The 24,996-nt window shown below is 42.9% G+C and overlaps 1 protein-coding gene across 2 annotated transcripts in view; it reads right to left on the bottom strand.

Moving 5' to 3' along the window:
* Positions 1–24,996, bottom strand: part of TMPRSS9 (transmembrane serine protease 9) — a 239,511-nt gene that overhangs the window by 56,330 nt on the left and 158,185 nt on the right. For both annotated transcript variants that reach the window (XM_044305598.1, XM_044305607.1), the window contains exons 11-16: positions 20,173–20,309; positions 11,864–12,206; positions 11,249–11,420; positions 10,838–11,109; positions 8,892–9,028; positions 8,371–8,806 (exon numbers count right to left, since the gene is read on the bottom strand). In XM_044305598.1, coding sequence (XP_044161533.1) covers positions 8,371–8,806; positions 8,892–9,028; positions 10,838–11,109; positions 11,249–11,420; positions 11,864–12,206; positions 20,173–20,309 — 1,497 coding nt within the window. The remainder of the gene's footprint in view (positions 1–8,370; positions 8,807–8,891; positions 9,029–10,837; positions 11,110–11,248; positions 11,421–11,863; positions 12,207–20,172; positions 20,310–24,996) is intronic.

Raw genomic sequence — 24,996 nt, 5'->3', positions numbered from 1 at the left:
GTGCTCACTAACACAGATTTAGACAGATTTGTGAACAATATTTGAGAGTAATGGGTCTTTTGTGTATGTAGCAAATGTTTCAGATCTTTGAGTTCAGCTCATGCAAAATGGGAGCAAAACCAAAAGTGTTGTGTTTATATTTTTGGTCAGTGTATTTATAACGCTGTGGTGTCCCTGCCCAACCTCAACTGTAATGATTTGTACTCATATAATACGTCAGTATAAATCATTAGAGTTAAGGCAGAGATATACTGCATTATAAATCATAATATAGTTGTGCAGAGGAGCAGGGTTCACTATGGGAATTCACGCTCCCACACGAAGAGTGTTTCACTGAACATGCTCATCTGAAACTGCCCTTATTGTCTACATTGGAGGAAAGTTGGAATATATGCGTGTTAGTGGAAGACTATTATAATACATATGTTGCTACAAAGTTACACCGCACCATACATAGTTGAGACTACTAAACACTGGAATCAACAAACCAATGCTATGATAGTTGTGTATGTTTATTGCAGAGTTATACTGTGACCCATTTGCCAATAAGCTGTCACAGATATACAACTGTTGTATTAAACCTTGCTGTGGACACAATACTCTGTCATCGATACCACTCTGTGGCAAATTACATATTCAGGCAGGGGTGCACGTAGTAGCATAAGTATGTTCCAGCAAGGCCCCTGCAGTGGACAGAACTATTATAGAAGCACTCACTAGTCTTCAGGAGGCAGGGTAGTGAAGCTCTGTGAGCACTGTACTTACCCCTCCTCCTGCTCGCTCTTCCCAGGGCCCGCGCTGCTGTGTCCTGGCTGCCTGCAGCGCGGGCCCTGAGAAGAGAGCATGGAGGCCGCCGGACCTGGAGAGGAGCAGTGGAACAGGAGAGATAAGTTTATTTATTTATTTTATAGTCTTATCTGAGGTCTGATATGGGGGTCTGAAGGGTCTGATTGGGGGTCTGAAGGGTCTGATTGGGGGTCTAAAGAGGTCTAATGGGGGGTCTGGAGAGGTGAGAGGTCTAATGGGTCTGAGGTATGATATGGGGGTTTGAAGGGTCTGAATGGGGTTCTGAAGGGTCTGATTAGGGGTCTGAAAGGTCTGATTAGGGGTCTAGAGAGATCTATTGGAGGGGTCTGGAGAGGTCTAATGGGGGTTTGGAGAGGTCTAATGGGGGTCTGGAGAGGTCTAATGGGGGTCTGGAGGTCTGACTGGAGGTCTGAAGGGCTAATGGGGGTCTGATTGGGTGTCTGGAAGTCTAATTGGGGTCTGATTGGGGGTCTGGAGATCTAATGGGGGTCAGATATGGGGGTTTGGAGGTCTAATGGGGGTCTGGTCTGAGATCTAATGGGGGTCTGGTCTGAGGTCTGATATTGGGGCGGGGTCTGACATGGAGGTCTGATGGGGGTCTGATCTGAGGTCTAAAATTTGGGTCTGATATGAGGTCTTACAAAGGTCTAAAGGTGATCTGGTATGAGATCGGGGGTCTGATCTGGGTTTTGATATAGGAGTCTGATGTGTTACCAGAATTTTCAGGGTGACTGTTTCTCCAAGATAGTATTGGGGAGCACTGCGGACACAATATTGGAGGTGGCAGGTTGGGGTGTTGAGAAGGTGAGGAGGATGATGGGAAAGTATGAAAGTAAGATGTCTGTTTGTTAAACTCTGCAGAGACGAGACGTGGCTGAAAGAAGTCACCATGGCAGACTGGTCTGAAAGGAGAAGGAAAGAGAATATCTACATCAGAGGAGACGTCACTGGATGTAAGAGGTACATATGTGGGGCTGTATTATCCTGTATGTTCTGTAGGGTTGTATATAATGTTTTCCAAGTATGTCTTTAACCACTTACCGCTAAGCTAACGCCGAAAGGCGTCATCTCCGCGGCGCTCCCAGGCTACGCTAACGCCGATTGGCGTCATCTCGCGTGAGCCGAGATTTCCTGTCAACGCGCGCACACAGGAGCGCGCGTTCACAGGAACGCATAGTGCACAAGTTCATCTGCAGCCTGCCGGCCGCGATCATTGGCTGGCAGGCTGTAGATTTTTGAATCGTCCAATGAAGTGGTTATGTCAGACACTATTTTGTGTCCTCTGGTGGTCCCTTTCGCTTGGATCGACCACCAGAGGACACAGGCAGCTCAGTAAGTAGCACCAAACACCACACTACACATTAGATATTACCCTGTCATTTATTAACCCCTTATTTAGCACCTGATCACCCATATTAGACTCCCTGATCACCCTGATCACCCCCTTGTCCACCCCCCTGTCATTGATCACCCCCCCTGTAAGGGTCCCTCATCCCTGCCAGGTAGTTAGCTACTTGCTAGGTAGTTTAGCGCCCACCGCACCGCACCGCAGTCACCGATTAGTCGCTGATTAGCGTCATCGCTGTCGCTAATCAGCACTAGTACTATATAGTATCTGTAAGTGATCAATACTGATCGCAATCAGATCTATATAAGTACATTAGGGTCACCTTAGGTTCTACAAAAAACGCAGTGTTCGCCTGATCAGGCCTGATCTTGTGCGCACACTTGCGTTCAGTCCGCCCCGCCGCAGTGACAGAATTTTTTTTTCTGATCACTGCAAAAACACTGTAAAATCGCTGCGCCGCTATAAAGATCACTTTTGAGCTTTTTGGATCTTTATTAGCGATCGCAGCTTTACTTCGCAAGCACTCCCTTTTACTAGGCAGGTTTGCTCTTTTTCCCGGGTAGTCTCAGAGGAATACCCCCTAAATTTAGTGAACCCAAAATGTCAAACAAGGGGTATTCCGCTGAAGAGGCCTACAGGATTCTGGCCGTGATGGATGAAAGCGATGGGGACGCCTCATCCGCTGAATCCAGTGGTTCAGAATATGAACCTGTAGACAGCAGTGGCACTCTAACGGCTAGTGAGGATGACGAGGTAGAGGTCCCTGCTACGGCCAGACGTACCCGATCCCATGTCAGGGTTCTGCATACCCTGCATGATGATCCTCATTTGCAGCAGAGTGGTGCTAGCGCTGATCTTGTTTATGGTGCGGCATACACCAGCAGCGCAGCACAGCCTGGACCTTCTACCAGCACTGCCGTATTCCCTGGTGAAGTGGCGAGCACCAGAAGGGCAGTTCCAGCTGGTACGGTGGCACGTGCAATAACTCCCCTGTCGTAGCCACCGCGTTCACAGGCCCGTAGAACCCTTAGTCTCCCAGAGGTGCTGGCAAATCCTAATTGGCAATCCCCTGATTCCGCCGCACCCGTATTGCCCCCTTTCACCGCCCAGTCTGGAGTTCGCGTGGAGACGGCTCATTTAGGATCGGCCCTTCAGTTTTTTGAGCTGTTCTTCACCGCGGATCTCTATGACCTAGTTGTGGCAGAAACCAACCGCTACGCCACACAGTTTATTACCGCCAATCCGGAAAGCTTCTATGCCCAGCCTTTCCGGTGGAAACCAGTCACCGTTTCAGAGTTTAAATTTTTTTTGGGCCTTCTCCTCAGCATGGGTCTAACTAAAAAAAATGTATTGCGGTCATATTGGTCTAAAGACCCAATACATTTCATGCCCATGTTCTCTGCTGCGATGTCTAGGGCACGTTTTGAGGCCATCATGTGCTTTATGCATTTTACGGACAATAGCACCTGTCATCCAAGAGGCCACCCTGCTTATGACCGGCTCCATAAAATTCGGCCCCTCATAGACCATTTGTCATCCAGATTTGCAGATGCGTATACCCCTAATCAAAACATCTGCATAGACGAGTCCCTAGTACATTTTACCGGGCGCCTTGGCATAAAACAGTACATCCCCAGCAAGCGCGCCCGGTATGGGGTCAAACTGTATAAGCTCTGTGAAAGGGCCACAGGCTATACATATCGTTTTAGGGTCTATGAGGGAAAAGACTCAAAACTGGAGCCGGTCGGATGTGCTGACTACCTGGGGAGCAGTGGCAAGATTGTCTGGGACCTGGTGTCACCCTTACTCCACAAGGGGTACCACTTATACGTGGACAATTTTTACTCAAGCGTGGCCCTCTTTCGGCACTTACATCTAGTCGGAATTCAATGCTGTGGCACCGCGCGACCTAGTCGCCGGGGCTTCCCCCAACGGCTCGTTAGTACCCGACTTGCACGGGGGGAGAGGGCTGCCTTGTGTGACCAAGAACTGCTCGCGGTGAAGTGGAGGGACAAGAGGGACGTTTACCTTCTGTCCACCATTCACTCAGACACGACTGTCCAAATTGAACGGGCAACTGGAGTCATTGTGAAACCCCTCTCTGTCCACGACTATAACCTTCACATGGGAGGGGTGGACTTCAATGACCAGATGTTGGCTCCCTATTTAGTTTCCCGCAGAACCAGACGCTGGTATAAGAAGGTGTCTGTTTATTTGATCCAAATGGCGATGTACAATAGTTTTGTTCTCTACAGTAAGGCTGGGAGAACAGGATCCTTCCTAAAATTCCAGGAAGAGATCATTTCGGAAATCCTGTATCCAGGAGGGTCCGTGCCCCAAGGCCCTGATGTAGTGAGCCGGCTACATGGCAGACACTTCCCGTCTGTCTATCCTGGTACCCCAACTCAACGTTCCACAAGAAAAAGATGTCGTGTCTGTAGCAGGGGTGGAATAAGGCGTGACACCACCTTTTTTTGTCCTGACTGTCCTGACCAGCCTGCCCTATGCTTAGGGGAGTGTTTCCGCAAGTTCCACACTCAGGTACACTATTAGCATAGGGATTGCGTACACAGGACAGGCACACAGGGGTCTTAGGGCCCTTTCACACAGAGCTGCCACAAACCTCTCCTTTCACCTGGGACAAAGTGCATAATGTACTTCGCCGCATCTCTGGGCGATTTGCGCTTTGCACATTGTCCCATGGGGAAGGAGAGGTTTGTTCAATAAAGGTAAAAAAAAAAAAAAAATCACCGGTAAGCAAAAAAGTTATTGTTCTGTTTCAAAAGTTTATAAAAGTAAATGTTAATAAATTTATTGCGTTGCGGCCTTTTTTTTATTTTTTTTTATTTATTTTTTTACCTTCTAGGTGGACCAAGCGATCAAGCAGCTGCAGCACTGATGTGCATTCTGACAGAAGCATTGCGCTGCTGTCAGATTACACGCAAGTCGGTGTATGCGGCGCTGCAAGACGAGATTTCTCCTCTGCAGTAACAGATACGTTTGCCAAGGCATACGAGCTGAGGAGGAGGCGGCGTTCCTATGCTTTGGCAAACACTTTGCATATATAAAAAAATATTAAAAATCCCGGCAATGATTTATTCATCCACATCGATTGATGTGAATGGAGAAATCGGGTTTGCCAGGGCATACGAGCTAAGTGGGTATGGATGTTGGGCGGAGCTCCTATGTCCTGGCAGACGCCTTTCCCCTCCTTTTTTTTTGGGCAGAGATATTTTCATCCACATTGATCGATGCGAATGAAGAAATCTGTGCCGTTCATTTTTTTCTTTCAGCCCAGAGGCTGAACGGGAAAAAAAATCTCATTACCTGTATGCTCAAATAAGGAGAATAGCAGAAACTCCTAATGCTGGCCATACATGTAATGATTGCGGAGACCCTCAAATGCCAGGGCAGTACAAACACCCCACAACTGACCCCATTTTGGAAAGAAGACACCCCAAGGTATTCGCTGAGGGGCATATTGAGTCCATGAAAGTTTTAAATTTTTGACCCAAGTTAGCGGAAATTGAGACTTTGTGAGAAAAAACTAAAAAAAAATTAATTTCCGCTAACTTATGCCAAAAATGTTTTTTCTATGAACTCGCCATGCCCCTCATTGAATACCTTGGGGTGTCTTCTTTCCAAAATGGGGTCACATGTGGGGTATTTATACTGCCCTGGCTTTTTAGGGGCCCTAAAGCGTGAGAAGAAGTCTGGGATCCAAATGTCTAAAAATGCCCTCCTAAAAGGAATTTGGGCACCTTTGCGCATCTAGGCTGCAGAAAAGTGTCACACATGTGGTATCGCCGTACTCAGGAGAAGTTGGGGAATGTGTTTTGGGGTGTCATTTTACATATACCCATGCTGGGTGAGATAAATATCTTGGTCAAATGCCAACTTTGTATAAAAAAAATGGGAAATGTTGTCTTTTGCCAAGATATTTATCTCACCCAGCATGGGTATATGTAAAATGACACACCAAAACACATTCCCCAACTTCTCGCGAGTACGGCGATACCAGATGTGTGACACTTTTTTGCAGCCTAGGTGGGCAAAGGGGCACACATTCCAAAGAGCACCTTTCGGATTTCGCAGGCCATTTTTTACACATTTTGATTTCACACTACTTCTCACGCATATGGTCCCCTAAATTGCCAGGGCAGTATAACTACGCCACAAGTGACCCCATTTTGGAAAGAAGACACCCCAAGGTATTTCGTGAGGGGCATGGCGAGTTCCTAGAATTTTTTATTTTTTGTCACAAGTTAGTGGAATATGAGACTTTGTAAGAAAAAAATAAAATAAAAAATAAATCATCATTTTCCGCTAACTTGTGACAAAAAATAAAAACTTCTATGAGCTCACTATGCCCATCAGCGAATACCTTAGGGTGTCTACTTTCCGAAATGGGGTCATTTGTGGGGTTTTTATACTGTTTGGGCATTGTAGAACCTCAGGAAACATGACAGGTGCTCAGAAAGTCAGAGCTGTTTCAAAAAGCGGAAATTCACATTTTTGTACCATAGTTTGTAAACGCTATAACTTTTACCCAAACCATTTTTTTTTTTTACCCAAACATTTTTTTTTATCAAAGACATGTAGAACAATAAATTTTGCGAAAAATTTATGTATGGATGTCGTTTTTTTTGCAAAATTTTACAACTGAAAGTGAAAAATGTAATTTTTTTGCAAAAAAATCGTTAAATTTCAATTAATAACAAAAAAAGTAAAAATGTCAGCAGCAATGAAATACCACCAAATGAAAGCTCTATTAGTGAGAAGAAAAGGAGGTAAAATTCATTTGGGTGGTAAGTTGCATGACTGAGCAATAAACTGCTAAAGTTGTGGAGTGCCGATTTGTAAAAAAGGGCCTGGTCACTAGGGGGGTATAAACCTGTGGTCCTTAAGTGGTTAAAGGTGTTTTTTTTTTTTTTTTTCGTACGAGGGCTGCCACTGCAATTGCAATGGTGAGCAGGTAAACAGAGCAGAGATAACAGCTCTCATATGAGCGCTGCCTTCTCTTCAAACAGCTGATTGGTGGGGGTGCAGGGAGACTTGAGGATAGGTCATCAATAGTAAAAGGAGGACAACCCCTTTAAGAGTAGGACTGAAGGTTAGGTTGAGAATTTGGTATTTTTCCTGAGGCAGCAGAAAGGTGCACCCCTGCCCCTTGCCATAAAGCGCTTAGGGAAGAGGGGCCCAGGCTGAACTCTTGCACCAGGGCCCATGAGCCCTTAGCTACGTCCCTTAGTCAGAGGTCTAATGTAGTAGTGAAAAGAGCAGAATATAAAATAAATATTGTAATGTCCATTTGAAGCTGAACAAATTCCACCTTTCATTTTCCGAAGGAACTGTGAAAAATAAAAGGTGGAATCTGATTGTTTACTATGGGCAACTAAGCCAGTTCTACTTCACAGCAGTTTCATAAATCTCCCCCTATATTTTTAGAGTTAGTCTCTGTGGCTTTGTTACTTTGATATTGCATTAAAGTGGTTGTACAACTCCTCTCTCATGCCTGATAACTATTAGATCGGGTCCTACTTCTGAAACCCCCACTGATCACGAGATTAGGGACCCCATACCTCTTGCAACCCCCCTGAAATGAAAGGAGTGGTCAGTTGCACATGCATATGTCTGCGCCATTCATTTCTATGGGAATTCCGGAGGTAACCGAGCGCTGTACTTGGCTATCTCCGAAACTCCTATAGGAATGAATAGGGTGGCTGCACGCATGTGCTACCAGCTGCTTTGTCCATTTCAGGGGGGCCGGCAGGGGTACGGGGGCCTCCGTTCTCATGATCTTGGGGGTCCCAACGGTAGGTTCCCCACCAATCTAATAGTTATCCACTATAACTTAAAAACAATCAGAATACTCTCCAGAACTGAACTTGTGCGAGTGGGTCTGGACACAAGTTATCACACAGTATAAGATACACATTTAAAACACATTAGGAAGGAAAGGCAACGATAAGTTAGAGGTAGTGCATATTTAATATAATGTAGTAAAGGTTTCTTTTTAATATACTAATGTGTCTAAATTTTCAAGTGTATTTGGGATCAGTATGAGCCCATTTTAATGACTCTTTGCAGCAACCATATTGAAATATAGCCCAAAGTACAGCACACCTGACACAGAATTAAAGGGCTGCAATAGAGTATTTTACGGGGCAGAATGCATATTCTGGTGACTTAAATCTGATTCAGTTACCACTTACCTGGTCTTTGTGTGGGTCTCGGTGGCTCAGTGATCTTTAATGCTGTTGTGCTTGTCTTGGCAGTAGTTGTTCTCTTACTTGTGGCTTTAGAAGTAGTTGACTTTGGAGTACTTTTTGTAGGTTTTATTTGAGGCATTGTAGGTCTAGATACTGTTGTTGTCCTTCGCCCAGTAGACATGGGCGGTCGCATGGTGGATGGTCTTGTAGTGGTCATAGGAGTTGTAGGATGCATAGTGGACTTAGGCAAGTTCATACCACTATCTGTAGTTCTCAGTACAGGAGCCACTGTGTCCAGGATCCAATCTTTAAGTTTTGTTACTCTACTATAAACCCCTGGTTTTTTAGCCTGAGCACATCCAATACCCCAACTTACAATGCCAGCCAAAAAGAAAACACCAGGACTTTCTTCACATGCCAGGGGTCCACCAGAATCTCCCTTTGAAATATGAAATGTAAGTCAGTAGAAAAGTTATTGCCATTCAGTTACAGTTTATTTTTTAATGCCTTTATTACAGTCTTACCTGACAGGAGTCCACCTTTCCGTCTAGAAATCCGGCACAGATCATGCGGTCTGTTATTGAGAAGTTGTAAAGGACACTGCAAATTTTCTGGTCAATAATACCCACAGAAGCCTTTTGCAGAACCTCGGGTTTAGACACTGCATAAAAGACAATGAACATGATTCATATTCTCAGGGTTTGAAAAACCAGACAGCTATACAATACTCCTATCCCTGCTTTATGAGCATGCCACAAAACACTTTTTCCCTTAGCATAAATATACAGTATGTACAGTGCATTCAGAAAGTCTTCAGACCCTTTCACTTTCTTCACATTTAGTTATTTTGTGGTCATGTGCCAAAATTTCCCCATTATTCTGTGCTCAATACTCCAAAATGAGAAAGTTCAAACAGAACGTTCGAAATCTTTGCTAATTTATTGAAAAGGAAAAACAAAGTATTCAGACCCTTTACTCAGTACTTGAAGGACATCTGTCAGCAGATTTGTACCTATGAAACTTCCTGACCTGATGCATGTGCACTTGGCAGCTGAAGGTATCTGTGTTGGTATCTGCTTTCTTAGCAACTGCATGTCCTCTGCACTTTGATTGACAGTGCCAGGCGTGATGATGTGTACACTTCCTGGCCCATCGAAGTGAAGACGGTGCAGCAGTTGTAGAGAAAGCAGAGCCCCTGTTGCTTCTAGAGGCTCATTTGCATATATTACAACCTCATTTTTCTCTTGCGTATATTAAAACATCACTTTTCTCAGCAATACGGGCACATATGAACATGGAACCAACACAGACACCTTCAGCTGCCAAATGCACATATAACAGGTCAGCAAGTTCTATAATCAGAAATCTGCTGACAGTTGCCCTTTAACTGAAGCACCTTTGGCAGCAATTACAGCCTCCTGTTTTCTTGGGTATGATGCCACAAGGTTTGCACATCTGGATTTGGGGATTTTCTGTTTGCTAGTCAGGTTGGATGGGGACTTTCGGTAGACAGCCATTTTAAGGTCTCTCTAACGATATTTGATTGGGTTCAAGTCAGGGCTTTGGTTGGGCTGGGCCACTCAAGTACATTCACAAAGTTATCCCAATGCCACTCCTGCATTGTCTTGGCTGTGTGCTTAGGGTCATTGTCTTGTTGGAAGGTAAACTTTTGGCCCAGTCTGAAGTCCAGAGCACTCTGGATAAGGTTTTCATGAAGAATATATCTATACTTTGCCTTAATCAGCTTTTCATTAACTCTGAACAGTCTCCGTTTCCTCGCCACTGAAATACACCATCATAGTATGATGCTGCCACCACCATGCTTCACTTTAGTGGTGGTATTGGGCAGTGCCTGATTTCTTCCAAACATGATGTTTAGAATTGAGGTTCTTGGTTTCATGAGACCAGAGAATCTTGTTTCTCACAGTCTGAAAGTCCTTTAGGTGCTTCCACCTGTTTCCATAAAGCCCAGATTAGTGGAATGCTGCAGTGATGGTTAATCTTCTGGAAGGCTCTCCCATCTGCACAACAGGATCTTGTAAGCTCAACGAGAGTGACCAATGGGTTCTTAATACGCTAAAAATAAAAAATAAACAGCGCAGAGCGCTACATAGTGTAGTACAGTGTGACTCAAAGGAACTATGGGACTGACAGAGCTGTGGGTATTGTTCTCACCTTTATGACTATACCTATTACATACATATACATGCTATAAGGGCATTTGAGGGTTACTTGTATGGCTGCTGGTGTAGATTCCACATCATGAATATCTTCCAGACATTAGATTTGTGAGAAGGATGACTGGAGTATAACTCCAAAAAAGGAACCACTGAATACACTGGTGCAGGACACAAAGGGTTTTTATAAACTCGAAAGTAAAAGGTTCTGAAGAAGACCTTTGTCTCATCATCCAAAATGAATACACAGTGGTGATTAATACACAATATAATGGTCTTCCCAAAATTCCTACCGTTGCCTTCTTTGATGTTGCCCCATCCCGAAATCATGCACTTCCAACCAGCTGGAAACTTTTGCAGGGCAGAAGGGAGACAGACAGGCTGCACATATTTGTTAAAAGTGAGAGCATTTGACAGTTCTATGACAGCTACATCAAAGTCCAGGGTCAGTGGATTGAATTGAGGATGCTGGATTACTCTCTTTAAGCTGACCTTTACAGCCATTGTGTCAGCTCCACTTAGAGCTGTGGAACCCATGTGAGCAGTAATTTGGTCCAACTTTGTTCTGAAGACAACAAGTACAGATGTAAATCAATACAGTGTAATTGAAAATGTGTGGATTGAAAGCAGACAGACATTTTTAGTACAAGTCCTCATCTTAACCAACTGTGCTACATCATCAAAATATGTACAAGGATACTCACTGGTTAAAGCAATGAGCGGCAGACACCAACCATCGATCTCCAATTATTGTTGCCCCACAAAAGTGATGTGGGCCCTCCTTTAGGCTTGCTTGCCATGGTACTTCTCCTCTGACAGCATCAAAACCTCCCACTATTTTGTTGGGTTTTGTTAGACCAGGACGGCTGCCGCATTCTGTAACCGTTAGTATTTGTTTATATGAATTGAAAATAACTAGCATTTTTTATATATTTTCATTACATTCAATTATTACACTGAAAAATCAATTTATCTAAATAAAAATGTAATTTTATATATACTGTATAAACTACAGGGAATGATGAAGTGCCAATACTTTCCACTGTAGAAAGAATCATGTAGCATGTGATGTGTGAAAACCAACAAATGTACAATTGTGAGATAACAACACAATATATTAGATCCAATTTTCTATTGATTGTCCCAGACTACTTTCCACCGTCTTACAATGCATTCTATTGTCACTATATCTTCAAGTATCAAAGGCTGCTGCTGCCGTTCAGTCTGCATGGCTGACTTCTCATGGAGTAACCTTACAGGCCTCAGCTCATATAATTGTTAGACACCAGATAGTTATTTTTTTCCCATGGACTACATACCTTGAGGTTTAGACGTACTGAGAGGTTTCTGAGTTGGTTTAGCTGGCATGGTACTACTGCCAGGTTTAGCTTTAGTTGTGGAATATTTAGTTAGAGGTCGTGCAGTTGTAACTTTTGAGTTTGTTGTCTTCTTGCTATTACTGGTGGTAGTAATCAAATTTGTATGTGATTCCATTTGTGTCTGTGCTGAAATGACATCCTGGATCCAGTTCCGGACCTTGCTCACTCTCACATAGACCCCAGGTCTTCTAGCTTCAGCACAACCTACTCCCCAGCTGACAATACCCGCCAAAAAGAATCTACCTGATGCCTCCTCGCAAACCAGAGGGCCCCCTGAATCGCCCTGTAAAGACATATTATAATGGACTTTGTAATTGATAATAGCTTACAAATGACAATATATATTACATTTTTGCACTAAATGTCCAAACTTTTTATCAATGCAATTTAAAGTATTACTATATATTTAAAGTAGATATAGAAAGTTTCTATGTTTGTTTATAAGTTTTGGTGATTCTACAAAATAGTCATTTTCCATCCCCAGTTATCTGATGGTAATTCTTGAACTCTCCCTCCCTGGCTGATCTGTCTCCACTGTTCACGGACCGCTGCACATAGGGATCAGGGTTCCAGAGCCGACCCTGCTTGTCTTACAGTCCCATTCACACCTAATCCTGCCATCGTTGGCTGACTATACAAATCACTTTTTGTGCTTCAACACTAACCGTAACTCTCACATATCCTTTTCCTTTCTCCTAGGTCTCATATCATTCACAAACCTCTTGTAATGACTGGCATATTCTTCCTAATACTTAACACTTTCCACCAGAGTCATTACATTCTAAAATAACGATTTGTGCTAAATCATTGAATAATCTTTTATCTTCTATATAATGTTGTCAGAGTACATTTAATTAGAATTCTTGTTGAATGTGGCTCCCTCCCTTTAACTCACATAAACACAGTAACAACTGAATAGTTAAGAATTGGTAATATCTTATGATATGTCATAATGGCACCTCCAGTTTTTATCATTGCTGAGTAGTGATGTGCTTACTCATTGTTGAATTTGTGTTTCTGGGAATGTTTAGCTTGGTTTGAGGTGGCCAACCTGTGGAATTCAACCATTTTCTGGTGAGAGCAGAGACAGGTGCGGTGAGAATGGAGAAATTAGGGATGCAAAACCCAATGACTGCTGGATAGCTCTCAGACCCTGTGGATAAGGCCAGTCTAGGATTGCAGACAGTTTTTCAGGATCAATCTGTGATTTGTGGTCACATATCCCATGAAGGGAAGAGAAAATCCCTCAAAGAAGCATTTCTAAAACTTAGCATAAAGCCTATTTCCTCATAGGCATTGCAAGACAGCACAAACATGCTTCCGATGGGACGTCAAGTCAGGAAAGTAGATCAGAATATCATCCAAATAAGCCACCATGCAGATGTAGAGTGGATATAAAAAGATCTTATTGATAAACTCCTGGAACACTGCCGGGGTACTGCAAAGGCCAAAGGATATGACATGTTATTTATAATGACCACTACTGGTGTTAAAAGCTGGCCTCCATTGGTCATTCTCTTGATTGTTTATAAGCATATCAGAGATCCAATTTGGTGAAGACATTTGCCTCACTGATCTTGTCAGAGGGTTATGATATCAATCAGCAGGGGATATTTGTTTTTGATGGTAATCTTGTTCGAACTATGGCACTATGTACAGGATCAAAGAGATCCATCTTTTTTTATTAGCAAAGAAGAATCCAGCTCCAGTGGAGGAGGAAGACTTAGTTGAGAACTAGGTGGGAACTTATCATCTCAATCCAGAGATGATTCCTACTATTTACCGTATTTTTGGCCCTATAAGACGCACCTAGGTTTTAGAGGAGGACAATAACAAAAAATATTTTCTATTACACCTCGGTCAGAGCAGCAGTCAGATCCCCAATGTTAATCAGACCTCAGCTGACAGCCCCAATCAAACCCCCAATGTTAATAAGACCCTCAATCAGACCTTATATCGGCCCCCCAATGCCATATATCAGCCCCTCAATGCCATATATCAGCCCCCCAGTCTCATATCAGCCCCCAGCCTCATACATCAGCACCCCAGCCTGATACATCAGCCCCCAGCCTCATATGTCACCCCCCCAGTTTCATATATGAGGCCCCAGCCTCATATATCAGCCCCCAGTCTCATATATCAGCCCCTAGCCTCATCTCAGCCATCAGCGCAAATAAAATAAATAAACCACTTGACTCTCCTGCTCCTGGACGCCGCCGGTCCTCACCACCAGCGCTCGCTCTCTTCTTCATGGTCCTCGGCTGTCGGCTGTGAAGGCTGCGCACAGGGTGAGCCAGCCGAGGACCAGGAAGCGGTGAGTACAGAGCTTTCACCGCTTCCCGGTCCTCCCGTACTAATCAGTGCTTCCATAAAGGAAGAGCTGATTAGTTTTCACCTCATAAGACACAGGGGCATTCCCCCCCCCCCCCCCCCCCCCCCCACACACACACACTTTTTTGGGGGGAAAATCTGTCTTATGGGGCGAAAAATACAGTAACTAAATGTTTTATACAAGATGTTCATCGTGTGATTATTCAGAATAAATACAGTAGACGGTCACCAAAAATGTTATCTGCCAGTTAAAACCAGATAGTAGCACATCTCTTTTTTTTTCGAATCTGTTAGGGGCTGCCATCCTGGCCAAGCTGTTCTTAATAGCATTTGCAAATAGCAACAAAAAATGCTTTATGGCAGCCCCATGGGCCATAGACACATTGGACAGGAGGGGACGCTATTGACTTACATGGGAGAGTTTTCTAGACATTCTCTGTGACCTGTGAAGAGCTCATTATATAAGGAAAGAACAGATAAGATTTGACACCTATTGTTAGTGGTGGATCCTGTCTTATCTGTACACAGAGGTGATATCATTACAGGCAGGATTAGAATGATTTAACTGCAGTAAAGCAATCTGTACAAACCAAGAAGTGGCCCTAATTATTAGACATAGCAGCCAGTGCGAAAACTGCAGGATTTTTTGTTTTCGTTTAAATATAAAAAGTGACATGAAAAAATTAAAAATAACTTCATAAATGTTTTTAAAATATATTAAACATTAAAAAATGATTTAAACAGCAGGTCATTTTCTGATGACACATTCCCTTAAAATTTTCCTACACAAGGTTCTGTCTCATTGTGTCTCCATAATCCTGTGAATGTTGGAGGATCATGATCCAAAATACACAATTCTAGCTGGCAAACAGTAATTTGAAAGTGTGTGGGGCATCAGTGTGGCTATATAAAGTAACTTGTGGTAATCCACACAAGTCTACAGGAGTGAGCATCGACAAGGACTCTACAAGGAGATCATTAAAGGAACAGTGTCTGCATTGTTGGTGAGAAGATCACTCCTACCATTTAGAGACCTTTTTTAAATTTCTACAGTGGTGTGTTGGAATTTTTTGGTTCACCTGTTGATCTCTGGGTCCTTATACTTAGCTTGTGGTTATTAATTTATGTTTTGTTTGAAGAAAGGAGCAAGACAAGAAGAGTGAAGCAATGGCTTTCGGGAACTATGGGGCCAGATATAGAGTTCTGAGACATTCTCTGAAGCTTAAGTTGATATAAGATAGCCAGAGTAATTAACTTGTCTAGAGTAGGTGGTAATGCGCCTCTGCCTACACATTCATCTTTAATTTGGCCTGTCAGACCCTTCCAGAAAGCTTTAATATTCCAGGATACTTCAGAATAAGGGTGTGGACTTGGATAGCATACTGTCCCGCAGAAAAAAATTGCACTTGCAGAAATGCAGAATTGAAGATGCAGCCGAAGCAAGCTTCTCAAGGACCCTAAAAAAAAGTGGTCAGAAACTCTTGCAGGTTGGTAGCCAGGGAATCACCATGTTCCCAAAGGGGTGTGGCTCAAGTCAATGCTTCACAAGATAGAAGGCACAATGAAGGCAGCCAGGGCACAATCCATAAGAAACTGGTAGGTTTGGATTTTGAAGTATAGTCCACAGATTTAGAACGTTACAGCATGTATTGGGGTCTCCTTCATAACAAGGTGGCAATGGCAGGTGTAATCCGGTATCACTGGAATGTGGAAAAGACGGTGACTGAGGTGGTGAAGGAGTTGCAGCTTGAGTAGGCATAGTTTGGACAGAGACAGCCTTTGCTGTCCAAACCTGCAGAGGTTTTATTTATATATATATATATATATGTATATATATATATATATATATATATATATACACACACACACAGGAACAAATTTGTTGACCTAGTTGACCTCAAGCAGGGTCAATGGCTTGAGCAAACTGTAAAGCAGGGGTTGTGGACCCACTCTCCAACTGAATGGATTTAATTTGGGGCTACTACTGAATACATTTTTATGAAATACTTGCTTTGCCAGGGTGATGTTCTTGTATTTGCCCTTTCACCCCCAGACATGGATATGAACTCTATTAAGAGGCTGCTGACGCAGACAGGTCAAGAGACACAGGTTACCCATTTGTCTACTTTATGTTGGCATAACTTTGGTAATTTTTTTAGGACGTTAGAAGGTTTAGACTTTCAGAAGCAATTTTTAAAATTTGAGAAAATTTCAAAAGTCTGCTTTTTTAAGGACCAGTTCAATTCTGAAGTCACTTTCTGGGGCTTACCTAATAGAACCAACCCATAAATGACCCCATTTTTTTTAAAAAAAAACACCCTCAAACTATTCCAAACTGGTTGTAGAAATGTTGTTAACCCTTTAGGTATTCCATAAGAATTAAAGCAAAATAGATCGGAAATTTCACTTTTTTGGGGCAGATTTTCCATTTTAATAATTTTTTTCCTGGAACACATCAAGGGTTAACAACAAAACAAACCTCAATATTTATTATCCTGATTCTGCAGGTTACAGAAACACATTATACAGACGTGGACAAAATTGTTGGTACCCTTTGGTCAATGAAAGAAAAAGTCACAATGGTCACAGAAATAACTTTAATCTGACAAAAGTAATAATAAATTAAAATTCTATAAATGTTAACCAATGAAAGTCAGACATTGTTTTTCAACCATGCTTCAACAGAATTATGTAAAAAAATAAACTCATGAAACAGGCATGGACAAAAATGATGGTACCCCTAGAAAACACAGAACATAATGTGACCAAAGGGACATGTTAATTCAAGGTGTGTCCACTAATTAGCATCACAGGTGTCTACAACCTTGTAATCAGCCATTGGGCCTATATATATGGCTCCAGGTAATCACTGTGTTGTTTGGTGATATGGTGTGTACCACACTCGACATGGACCAGAGGAAGCAAATGAAAGAGCTGTCTCAAGAGATCAGAAAGAAAATTATAGACAAGCATGTTAAAGGTAAAGGCTATAAGACCATCTCCAAGCAACTAGATGTTCCTGTGAGTACAGTTGCACATATTATTCATAAGTTTAAGATCCATGGGACTGTAGCCAACCTCCCTGGACGTGGCCGCAGGAGGAAAATTGATGACAAATCTAAGAGACGGATAATCCGAATGGTAACAAAAGAGCCTAGAAAGACTTCTAAAGAGATTCAAGGTGAACTTCATGCTCAAGGAACATCAGTGTCAGATCGCACCATCCGTCGTTGTTTGAGCCAAAGTGGACTACATGGGAGACGACCAAGGAGGACACCATTGTTGAAAACGAATCATAAAAAAGCAAGACTGGAATATGCCAAACTACATGTTGACAAGCCACAAAGCTTCTGGGAGAATGTCCTGTGGACAGATGAGACAAAAATCGAAGTTTTTGCCAAGGCACATCAGCTGTATGTTCACAGACGAAAAAATGAAGCATATCAAGAAAAGAACACTGTCCCTACTGTGAAACATGGAGGAGGCTCTGTTATGTTCTGGGGCTGCTTTGCTGCGTCTGGCACAGGGTGTCTTGAATCTGTGCAGGGTACAATGAAATCTCAAGACTATCAAGGAATTCTAGAGAGAAATGTACTAGCCAGTGTCAGAAAGCTTGGTCTCAGTCGCAGGTCATGGGTCTTGCAACAGGACAATGACCCAAAACACACCGCTAAAAACACCCAAGAATGGCTAAGAGGAAAAAATTGGACTATTCTAAAGTGGCCTTCTATGAGCCCTGACCTCAATCCTATTGAGCATCTTTGGAAGGAGCTGAAACATGCAGTCTGGAAAAGGCACCCTTCAAACCGGACACAACTGGAGCAGTTTGCTCATGAGGAGTGGGCCAAAATACCTGCTGAGAGGTGCAGATGTCTCATTGACAGTTACAGGAAGCGTTTGATTGCAGTGATTGCCTCAAAAGGTTGCGCAACAAAATATTAAGTTAGGGGTACCATCATTTTTGTCCATGCCTGTTTCATGAGTTTATTTTTTTACATAATTCTGTTGAAGCATGGTTGAAAAACAATGTCTGACTTTCATTGGTTAACATTTATAGAATTTTAATTTATTATTACTTTTGTCAGATTAAAGTTATTTCTGTGACCATTGTGACTTTTTCTTTCATTGACCAAAGGGTACCAACAATTTTGTCCACGTCTGTATGTGGTCGTATACCGCTGTTTGGGCACACTGCAGGGAATAGAAGGCAAGGAGTGCTATATGGTTTTTGGAGGGCAGATTTTGCTGGAATGGTCTTTAGGCACCATGTTGCATTTGAAGAGGCCCTGAGGTAACCCCACAGTGAAAACCCCCAAAAAGTGACCACATTTTGTAAACTAGACCATCCAAGGAATTTTTAAGGGGTGCAGCGAGCAGTTCACTCAACAGGTGTGAAAATATTTATTTTATTTTTTTACAAGAAAATAGTGCTTTAGGCCCAAACAGCCTATGGGGCAGACGAGCTGGTCAGGAGAATATCCCCCCCCCCCCCCCAATTTGCTACCCATTTTCTCCTGACCAGCTCGTCTGCCCCATAGGCTGATTTTAATTAGTGTGAGTATATAGCTTGGCCTGCTCCCCCTCACTCACTGGAAGCCATTTGGCACCAGGAGAGAGAGTTTGTGGACTCTCATTGCAGTCTTTGGTGGCTATTTGGCACCAGGAGTGGAGTGGGCCCGGCATGCATGTTGGTACCTGCATTCCTTGGATATAATGGAGGCCATTTTGGCACCAAAAATGACATAAATTAAAGCAGGCCCAGCATGCATGTGGAACCTACACTCACTGAATCGTATGCTAGCCGTCATGGCACATAACAGGTAGAATTTAGTTTTAGGAACCCATCTTACAGAGATCGCCTTGACGTGCGGCAGACGGGCTCAAATATTTTGTACAAAATGATTTGCCAAGCATCTCTAATTTATAAGTATAGCACTTGCAATTAATATGCAATTTTGTACTTTATTTGGTTTGCAGAAAGCTGTTGCATTGCATGTTTTGTTTTGCGCTTTGAGATGTGCTGACTGACCCCCTTTTTCTTTGCATTTTCTCCTGAATACTGTAAGTTACCAACTGTGGTCGTAAACTGTTATATGGGGATACCCCAGGGCTCAGAAGGGAAGGAGCAGCATCTGGATTTTCTAACATGGAATTTTCCGTCATGGTTTTTAAGAGCGATAACTTTTTTTTATTATTTGTTGAATGAACTGCGTGAGGGCTTATTTTGTGCAGAACAAGCTGTAGTTTTTATTGGCACTATTTTAGGGTACATTTGGCTTTTTATCTCATTTTTGGGGAGGTGAAGTCACAAAAAAAGCTGTTTGGTGTTTACACTGTTCACTTGATGTGGTAGATCATGGGATATTTTTATAGATCCAGTCATTACGGATGCAACGATACCAAATATGTTTATTTTTTTTGCGTTTTACACAATAGAAACTTTCTTAGAAAAAAAAAATCTAGTTTTTGTGTTGCCATTTTCTGGCTATAGTCATATGTGAGGGCTTGTTTTTTGTGCGACGAGGTGACATTTTTATTGCTACCATTTTGGGGTACTTACGACTTCGATTAATTTATATTATGTTTTTTGTGAGTTGAGGTGACAAAAAAAAAGGCTGTTTTGGCATAATTTTTATTTGTTTTTTTTTTACAACGTTCACTTGATGGAGTAGATCAGGTGATATTTTTGTAGAGCCAATTGTTACGGACGCGGCAATACCAAATATGTCTATTTTATGAAATCTTTTTTACATTTTACAAAATAAGAGCATTTTTAGAAAAAAATTATGTTTTTTGTGTTGCAATTTTCATAGAGCCAAAAAAACTGAATGGACACGGAATGAAAATATGTTTGTGTGCATGAGGCCTTAACTGAAGTCAAAGTTTGGGGATTTACTAATCACATAATGTTCTCTTACCTGGCATGAATCAATCTTGCCCTCCAGGTAACCTGCACAAACCATCCTGTCTGTGACCACATTGCTGTATAAGCTATTGCAGAGTGTTTGATCCATGAGGGCAACTGTAGCTTTTTGCAACACTTCAGGTTTCACCACTGAAATTAGAAATAAAATTGCACTGTATACTCATTTTACTCCCACATTCAGCTTCGTTATAAGCTCAATGTTTATTAATAGACACAATAGAGTTTATAATTGGAAAATCTTCAAATGATAGAATTTTGCATTTGGCAGTGTAGAAACGAGGGTCCTGGAATACACACTATTGATACACTATGTGAAAATGTTCCTTACGGGTACTTATGGTTTTGGTATAAGGAATTGTGCTTTGTCAGCAAATATTGAATTAAAACAAAGCTACGTTATTCAGTCATACAAATGAAAAATAAATAAAAAAATATCTCCTATTAGGACTCTTTCAGACAGACGTTGCTGGAAAATGGGCAGGTGCGTTGCGGGAACACGTGCAATTTTTCCTCGCGAGTGCAAAACATTGTAAAGAGTTTTGCACTCGCGTGAGAAAAATCGCGCATGTTTGGTACCCAAACCCGAACTTCTTCACAGAAGTTCGGGCTTGGGATCGGTGTTCTGTAGATTGTATTATTTTCCCTTATAACATGGTTATAAGGGAAAATAATAGCATTCTGAATACAGAATGCATAGTAAAATAGCGCTGGAGGGGTTAAAAAAATAATAATAATAATTTAACTAACCTTAATCCACTTGATCGCGAAGCCGGCATCTCCTTCTGTCTTCATCTTAGCTGTGTGGAGGAACAGGACCTGTGGTGACGTCACTCCGGTCATCACATGATCCATCACCATGGTAAAAGATCATGTGACGGACCATGTGATGACCGGAGTGACGTCACCACAGGTCCTTTGACTGCAATCAGCAAAGAAAGAGACAGGAGAGATGCCGGGTACGCGAGCAAGTGGATTAAGGTGAGTTAAATCATTTTTTATTTTTTTTTAACCCCTCCAGCGCTATTTTACTATGCATTCTGTATTCAGAATGCTATTATTTTCCCTTATAACCATGTTATAAGGGAAAATAATAATGATCGGGTCTCCATCCTGATCGTCTCCTAGCAACCGTGCGTGAAAATCGCACCGCATACACACTTGCTTGCGATTTTCACGCAACCCCATTCATTTCTATAGGGCCTGCGTTACGTGAAAAACGCACAAATTAGAGCATGCTGCTATTTTCACGCAACGCATAAGTGATGTGTTAAAATCACCGCTCATGTGAACAGCCCCATAGAAATGAATGGGTCGGGATTCAGTGCGGGTGCAATGCGTTCAACTCACGCATCATCATCCGCGCGGAATACTCGCCCGTGTGAAAGGGGCCTTAAACTTCTTGTCACTTAAGGCTGAATTTACATCAGCGTTCAGCTCCATTATAGGAACAGGAAAATGGAAAGGACGGATTTGGCACATAACTGAGCTGAGCAGAGCCTATGGATCCCATAGACCAGTGTTTCCCAACCAGTGTGCCTCCAGCTGTTGCAAAACTACAACTCCCAGCATCCCACACAGCCAAAGGCTGTCCAGGCATGCTGGGAGTTGTAGTTTTGCAACAGCTGGAGGCACACTGGTTGGGAAACACTGCCATAGACTATAATGGGGTCCGTTAGGTTTCCGCTCAGAGGAAGGTTTTTGAAGTCGAGACAAAAATTGTGCATGCAGGACTTATACACAACTCTGAGCGGAAACCTAATGGACCCTATTATAGTCTATGGGGTCCATAGCCTCCATTCAGCTCCGTTATGTGCCGTTCTCCTGTTCCTATAACAGAACAGGAAAACAGAAAGGCTGAACGCTGATGTGAACTCAGCCAAGGGGAAATCGAGCGCTTCATAATGAAGACGCCAGCAACAGCGGCGCACATGGTGGGCGACTTCCAAACAGAAACATCCTGCTGGATTAGAAGGTGAAGATTCAGAGGCAGAGGCCGACAGCGAATTGGAAGATTTGTCGAACAGAGAGGACCAGAGGATTTCCAGATCATTTCTCAAGAACTTGCTGGCACAATCACCGGAGCCTCTGGTATGTAAATGAAGGACATTAAGCAAGACTTTCGCCAAATGCACTCCAGAATGGAGGCCCTTCAGACCGCTCAGGTGTCAGTTATTGATTTTAATACAGTGGTCACACATAATATGAATAACTGTGAAGCGCACGAGAATCACTTATATTCCCTAGTAGAAGACCAAGATAATCGGGGGAGCAGGAACAACTTGCGGCTTATAGGCCTCCCCGAATCTGATGCTCCAGAAGCACTGGCACAGTCTTTTACCTCCATCTTCTCTGACCTGTTCGGCCAAGATACAGGGGACCTAACCATGGACCGGGCACATAGAGCACTGAGGCCTTTTCCAAAACACCATGAGGAGCCCAGAGATGTAATCTGCTGCATGGTGAGCTACAAAAATACCTTGAGGGTATGGCACGAAACCTCATCATATCATTAAATATCTTAGGTCATTTATGTTTATGTCTTAGCCGACTCACCCGAGTTATCTACATTTGAGAAACTGGCTTTACAAAACCCACCAAGAAAATCTGCCCAAAGTGAATCCAGCAGAGTGCTGGTTCGTCTTCAAGTAGGAACGAGACTTGGGTGGGGAACTTTTGGAGGGAGAGGTTGCACAGCTTTCATCTATGTCACCTAAGGTTTCAAGGTGTGGTAAACTCCAAGATAATTATAATAAAGTATTGACTAGATGGCATTACACACCTATTAGGCTAAGTAGTCTTTTTCCAGTGACCAACTGCGCCAAGTTTGAAGACTGTGCCAATCAAAGTCTAAGAGCAGCGGCAGTTAGAATTTTTCCCATTTAAACAAATGGCTGAAATTTGATTGGCCGTTGTAGACTCCGCCCACTTTTATAAATTTTGACCTTTGTCTCACACTGACCCACCCTGCGGAGTTTGGGTGCTGTGGCTTAAATACTGTGAGAATGACAGCTGTTTAAAGGTTTCTTATTTAAGTCAATAGGGAAAATCTGATTGGTTGTTTGTAGCTCCGCCCACTTTTTAATGTCCCCAAAATGTGACAGAAATTTTCAGGTTGACCCCATGACTAAGTGACCCAAGTTTGGCGAGTTTCACTCCGAAGCTGTATGAGTGACAAACGTTTGCATTTTTCCAATAAATCTCTATGGGAGAAAAAAAGAGGTTTTCGGGGGCCTGCCCCAGGGGCCCGGAGGGTGGGATCGGTTAACAAAGCACAAGCAAGATCCTCGGGTATGTGCCGACCAAGAGTGCAAAGTTCGGTATTGATACTCCTAAATCTGTGGGAGGAGTAGCAATTTGAACGTCTCATTGTAGTCAATGGGGAGAATTTGATTGGTTCTGTGTGGCCCCGCCCACATTTTCAGGTCTCCGAAATGTTCTAACAAATTGCGCGTTGACCCCATGACTAAGTGACCCAAGTTTGGTGACTTTAGTTTAAAATCTGTGCGACTGGGAGCGATTTGAAAATTGTCCCTGTCAAAGTCAATAGGAAAAACGTGGATTTTGGGGGCCCTGTCCCAGGGGCCCGGAGGGTGGGATCGGGTAACAAAGCACAAGCAAGGTACTCGGGTGGGTGCCGACCAAGTCTGCAAAGTTTGTACTCCTAAAAATGTGGGAGAAGTAGCAATTTGAAGGTCTCATTACAGTCAATGGGGAGATTTTGATTGGTTCTGTGTGGCCCCGCCCACTTTTTGGGGTCCCCGAAATGTGCCCAAAATTTTCGGTTTGACTCCATGACTAAGTGACCCAAGTTTGGTGACTTTAGCGTCAAAGCCTGGCGAGTGGGAGCGATTTGAAAATGTACCCTGTCAAAGTCTATGGGAAAAAAGGGGGCTTCCGGGGCCCGCCACGGGGGCCCCAGGGGTGGGATCGCTCCACAAAGTAATAGCAATCCGATCGGGAACAATCTGCACGTTTTGGTAAATTTTTGTCTATGTAGTGTAAAAACTGTGGGAGGAGTTAGGGTGGCAAATTTGGCTATAATAAGAATAAGAAGAACTAGAAAAGGTACAATTTCTGGGGAAATTGTGTGATGTGTTCTTGCCTCCACCAGTAGCTTACAACTGGAGTGGGCGGAGTAACTGGGTGGAGTGTAGACTCCGCCCACTTTTATAAATTTTGACCTTTGTCTCACACTGACCCACCCTGCCGAGTTTGGGTGCTGTGAGAATGACAGCTGTTTAAAGGTTTCTTATTGAAGTCAATAGGGAAAATCTGATTGGTTGTTTGTGGCTCCGCCCACTTTTTAGCATCCCCAAAATGAGATATACATTGGCACAGTCCTCCAGTGACCAACTGTGCCAAGTTTCGGAACCCTGCCATTAACAGTCTAAGAGCAGCGGCAGTTAGAATTTTTCCCATTTAAACAAATGGCTGAAATTTGATTGGCCGTTGTAGACCCCGCCCACTTTTTAATTTTTTTTGACCCCAGTCACCCAATGACCTACGGTGCCAAGTTTGGGTATTCTGACTTAAATATTGTGAGAATGACAGCAATTTAAAGGTTTCTCATTGAAGTCAATAGGGAAAATCTGATTTGTTGTTGTTGGCTCCGCCCACTTTTTAAATTTTTGAATCCAAATTAATCTATCACCTGATTTCAGAGATTTGAAGCCCCTGACATCAATCATGGAAGCATTTTTCAATTTTCTGCATTTTTTTTTTCCACATTGAAATCAATGAAAGAAATCTGATTGGTTGTTTTTGGCCCCGCCCACTTTTCAAAATTTTAATCCTAATCCTAAATTGTCCAACTGTA

The sequence above is a fragment of the Bufo gargarizans genome, chromosome 1 (genome assembly GCF_014858855.1).
Source record: "Bufo gargarizans isolate SCDJY-AF-19 chromosome 1, ASM1485885v1, whole genome shotgun sequence".
Taxonomy (NCBI): domain Eukaryota; kingdom Metazoa; phylum Chordata; class Amphibia; order Anura; family Bufonidae; genus Bufo; species Bufo gargarizans.
The sequence above is the reverse complement of the archived record's forward strand: the minus strand, read 5'-3'. Positions and strand labels throughout refer to the sequence as shown.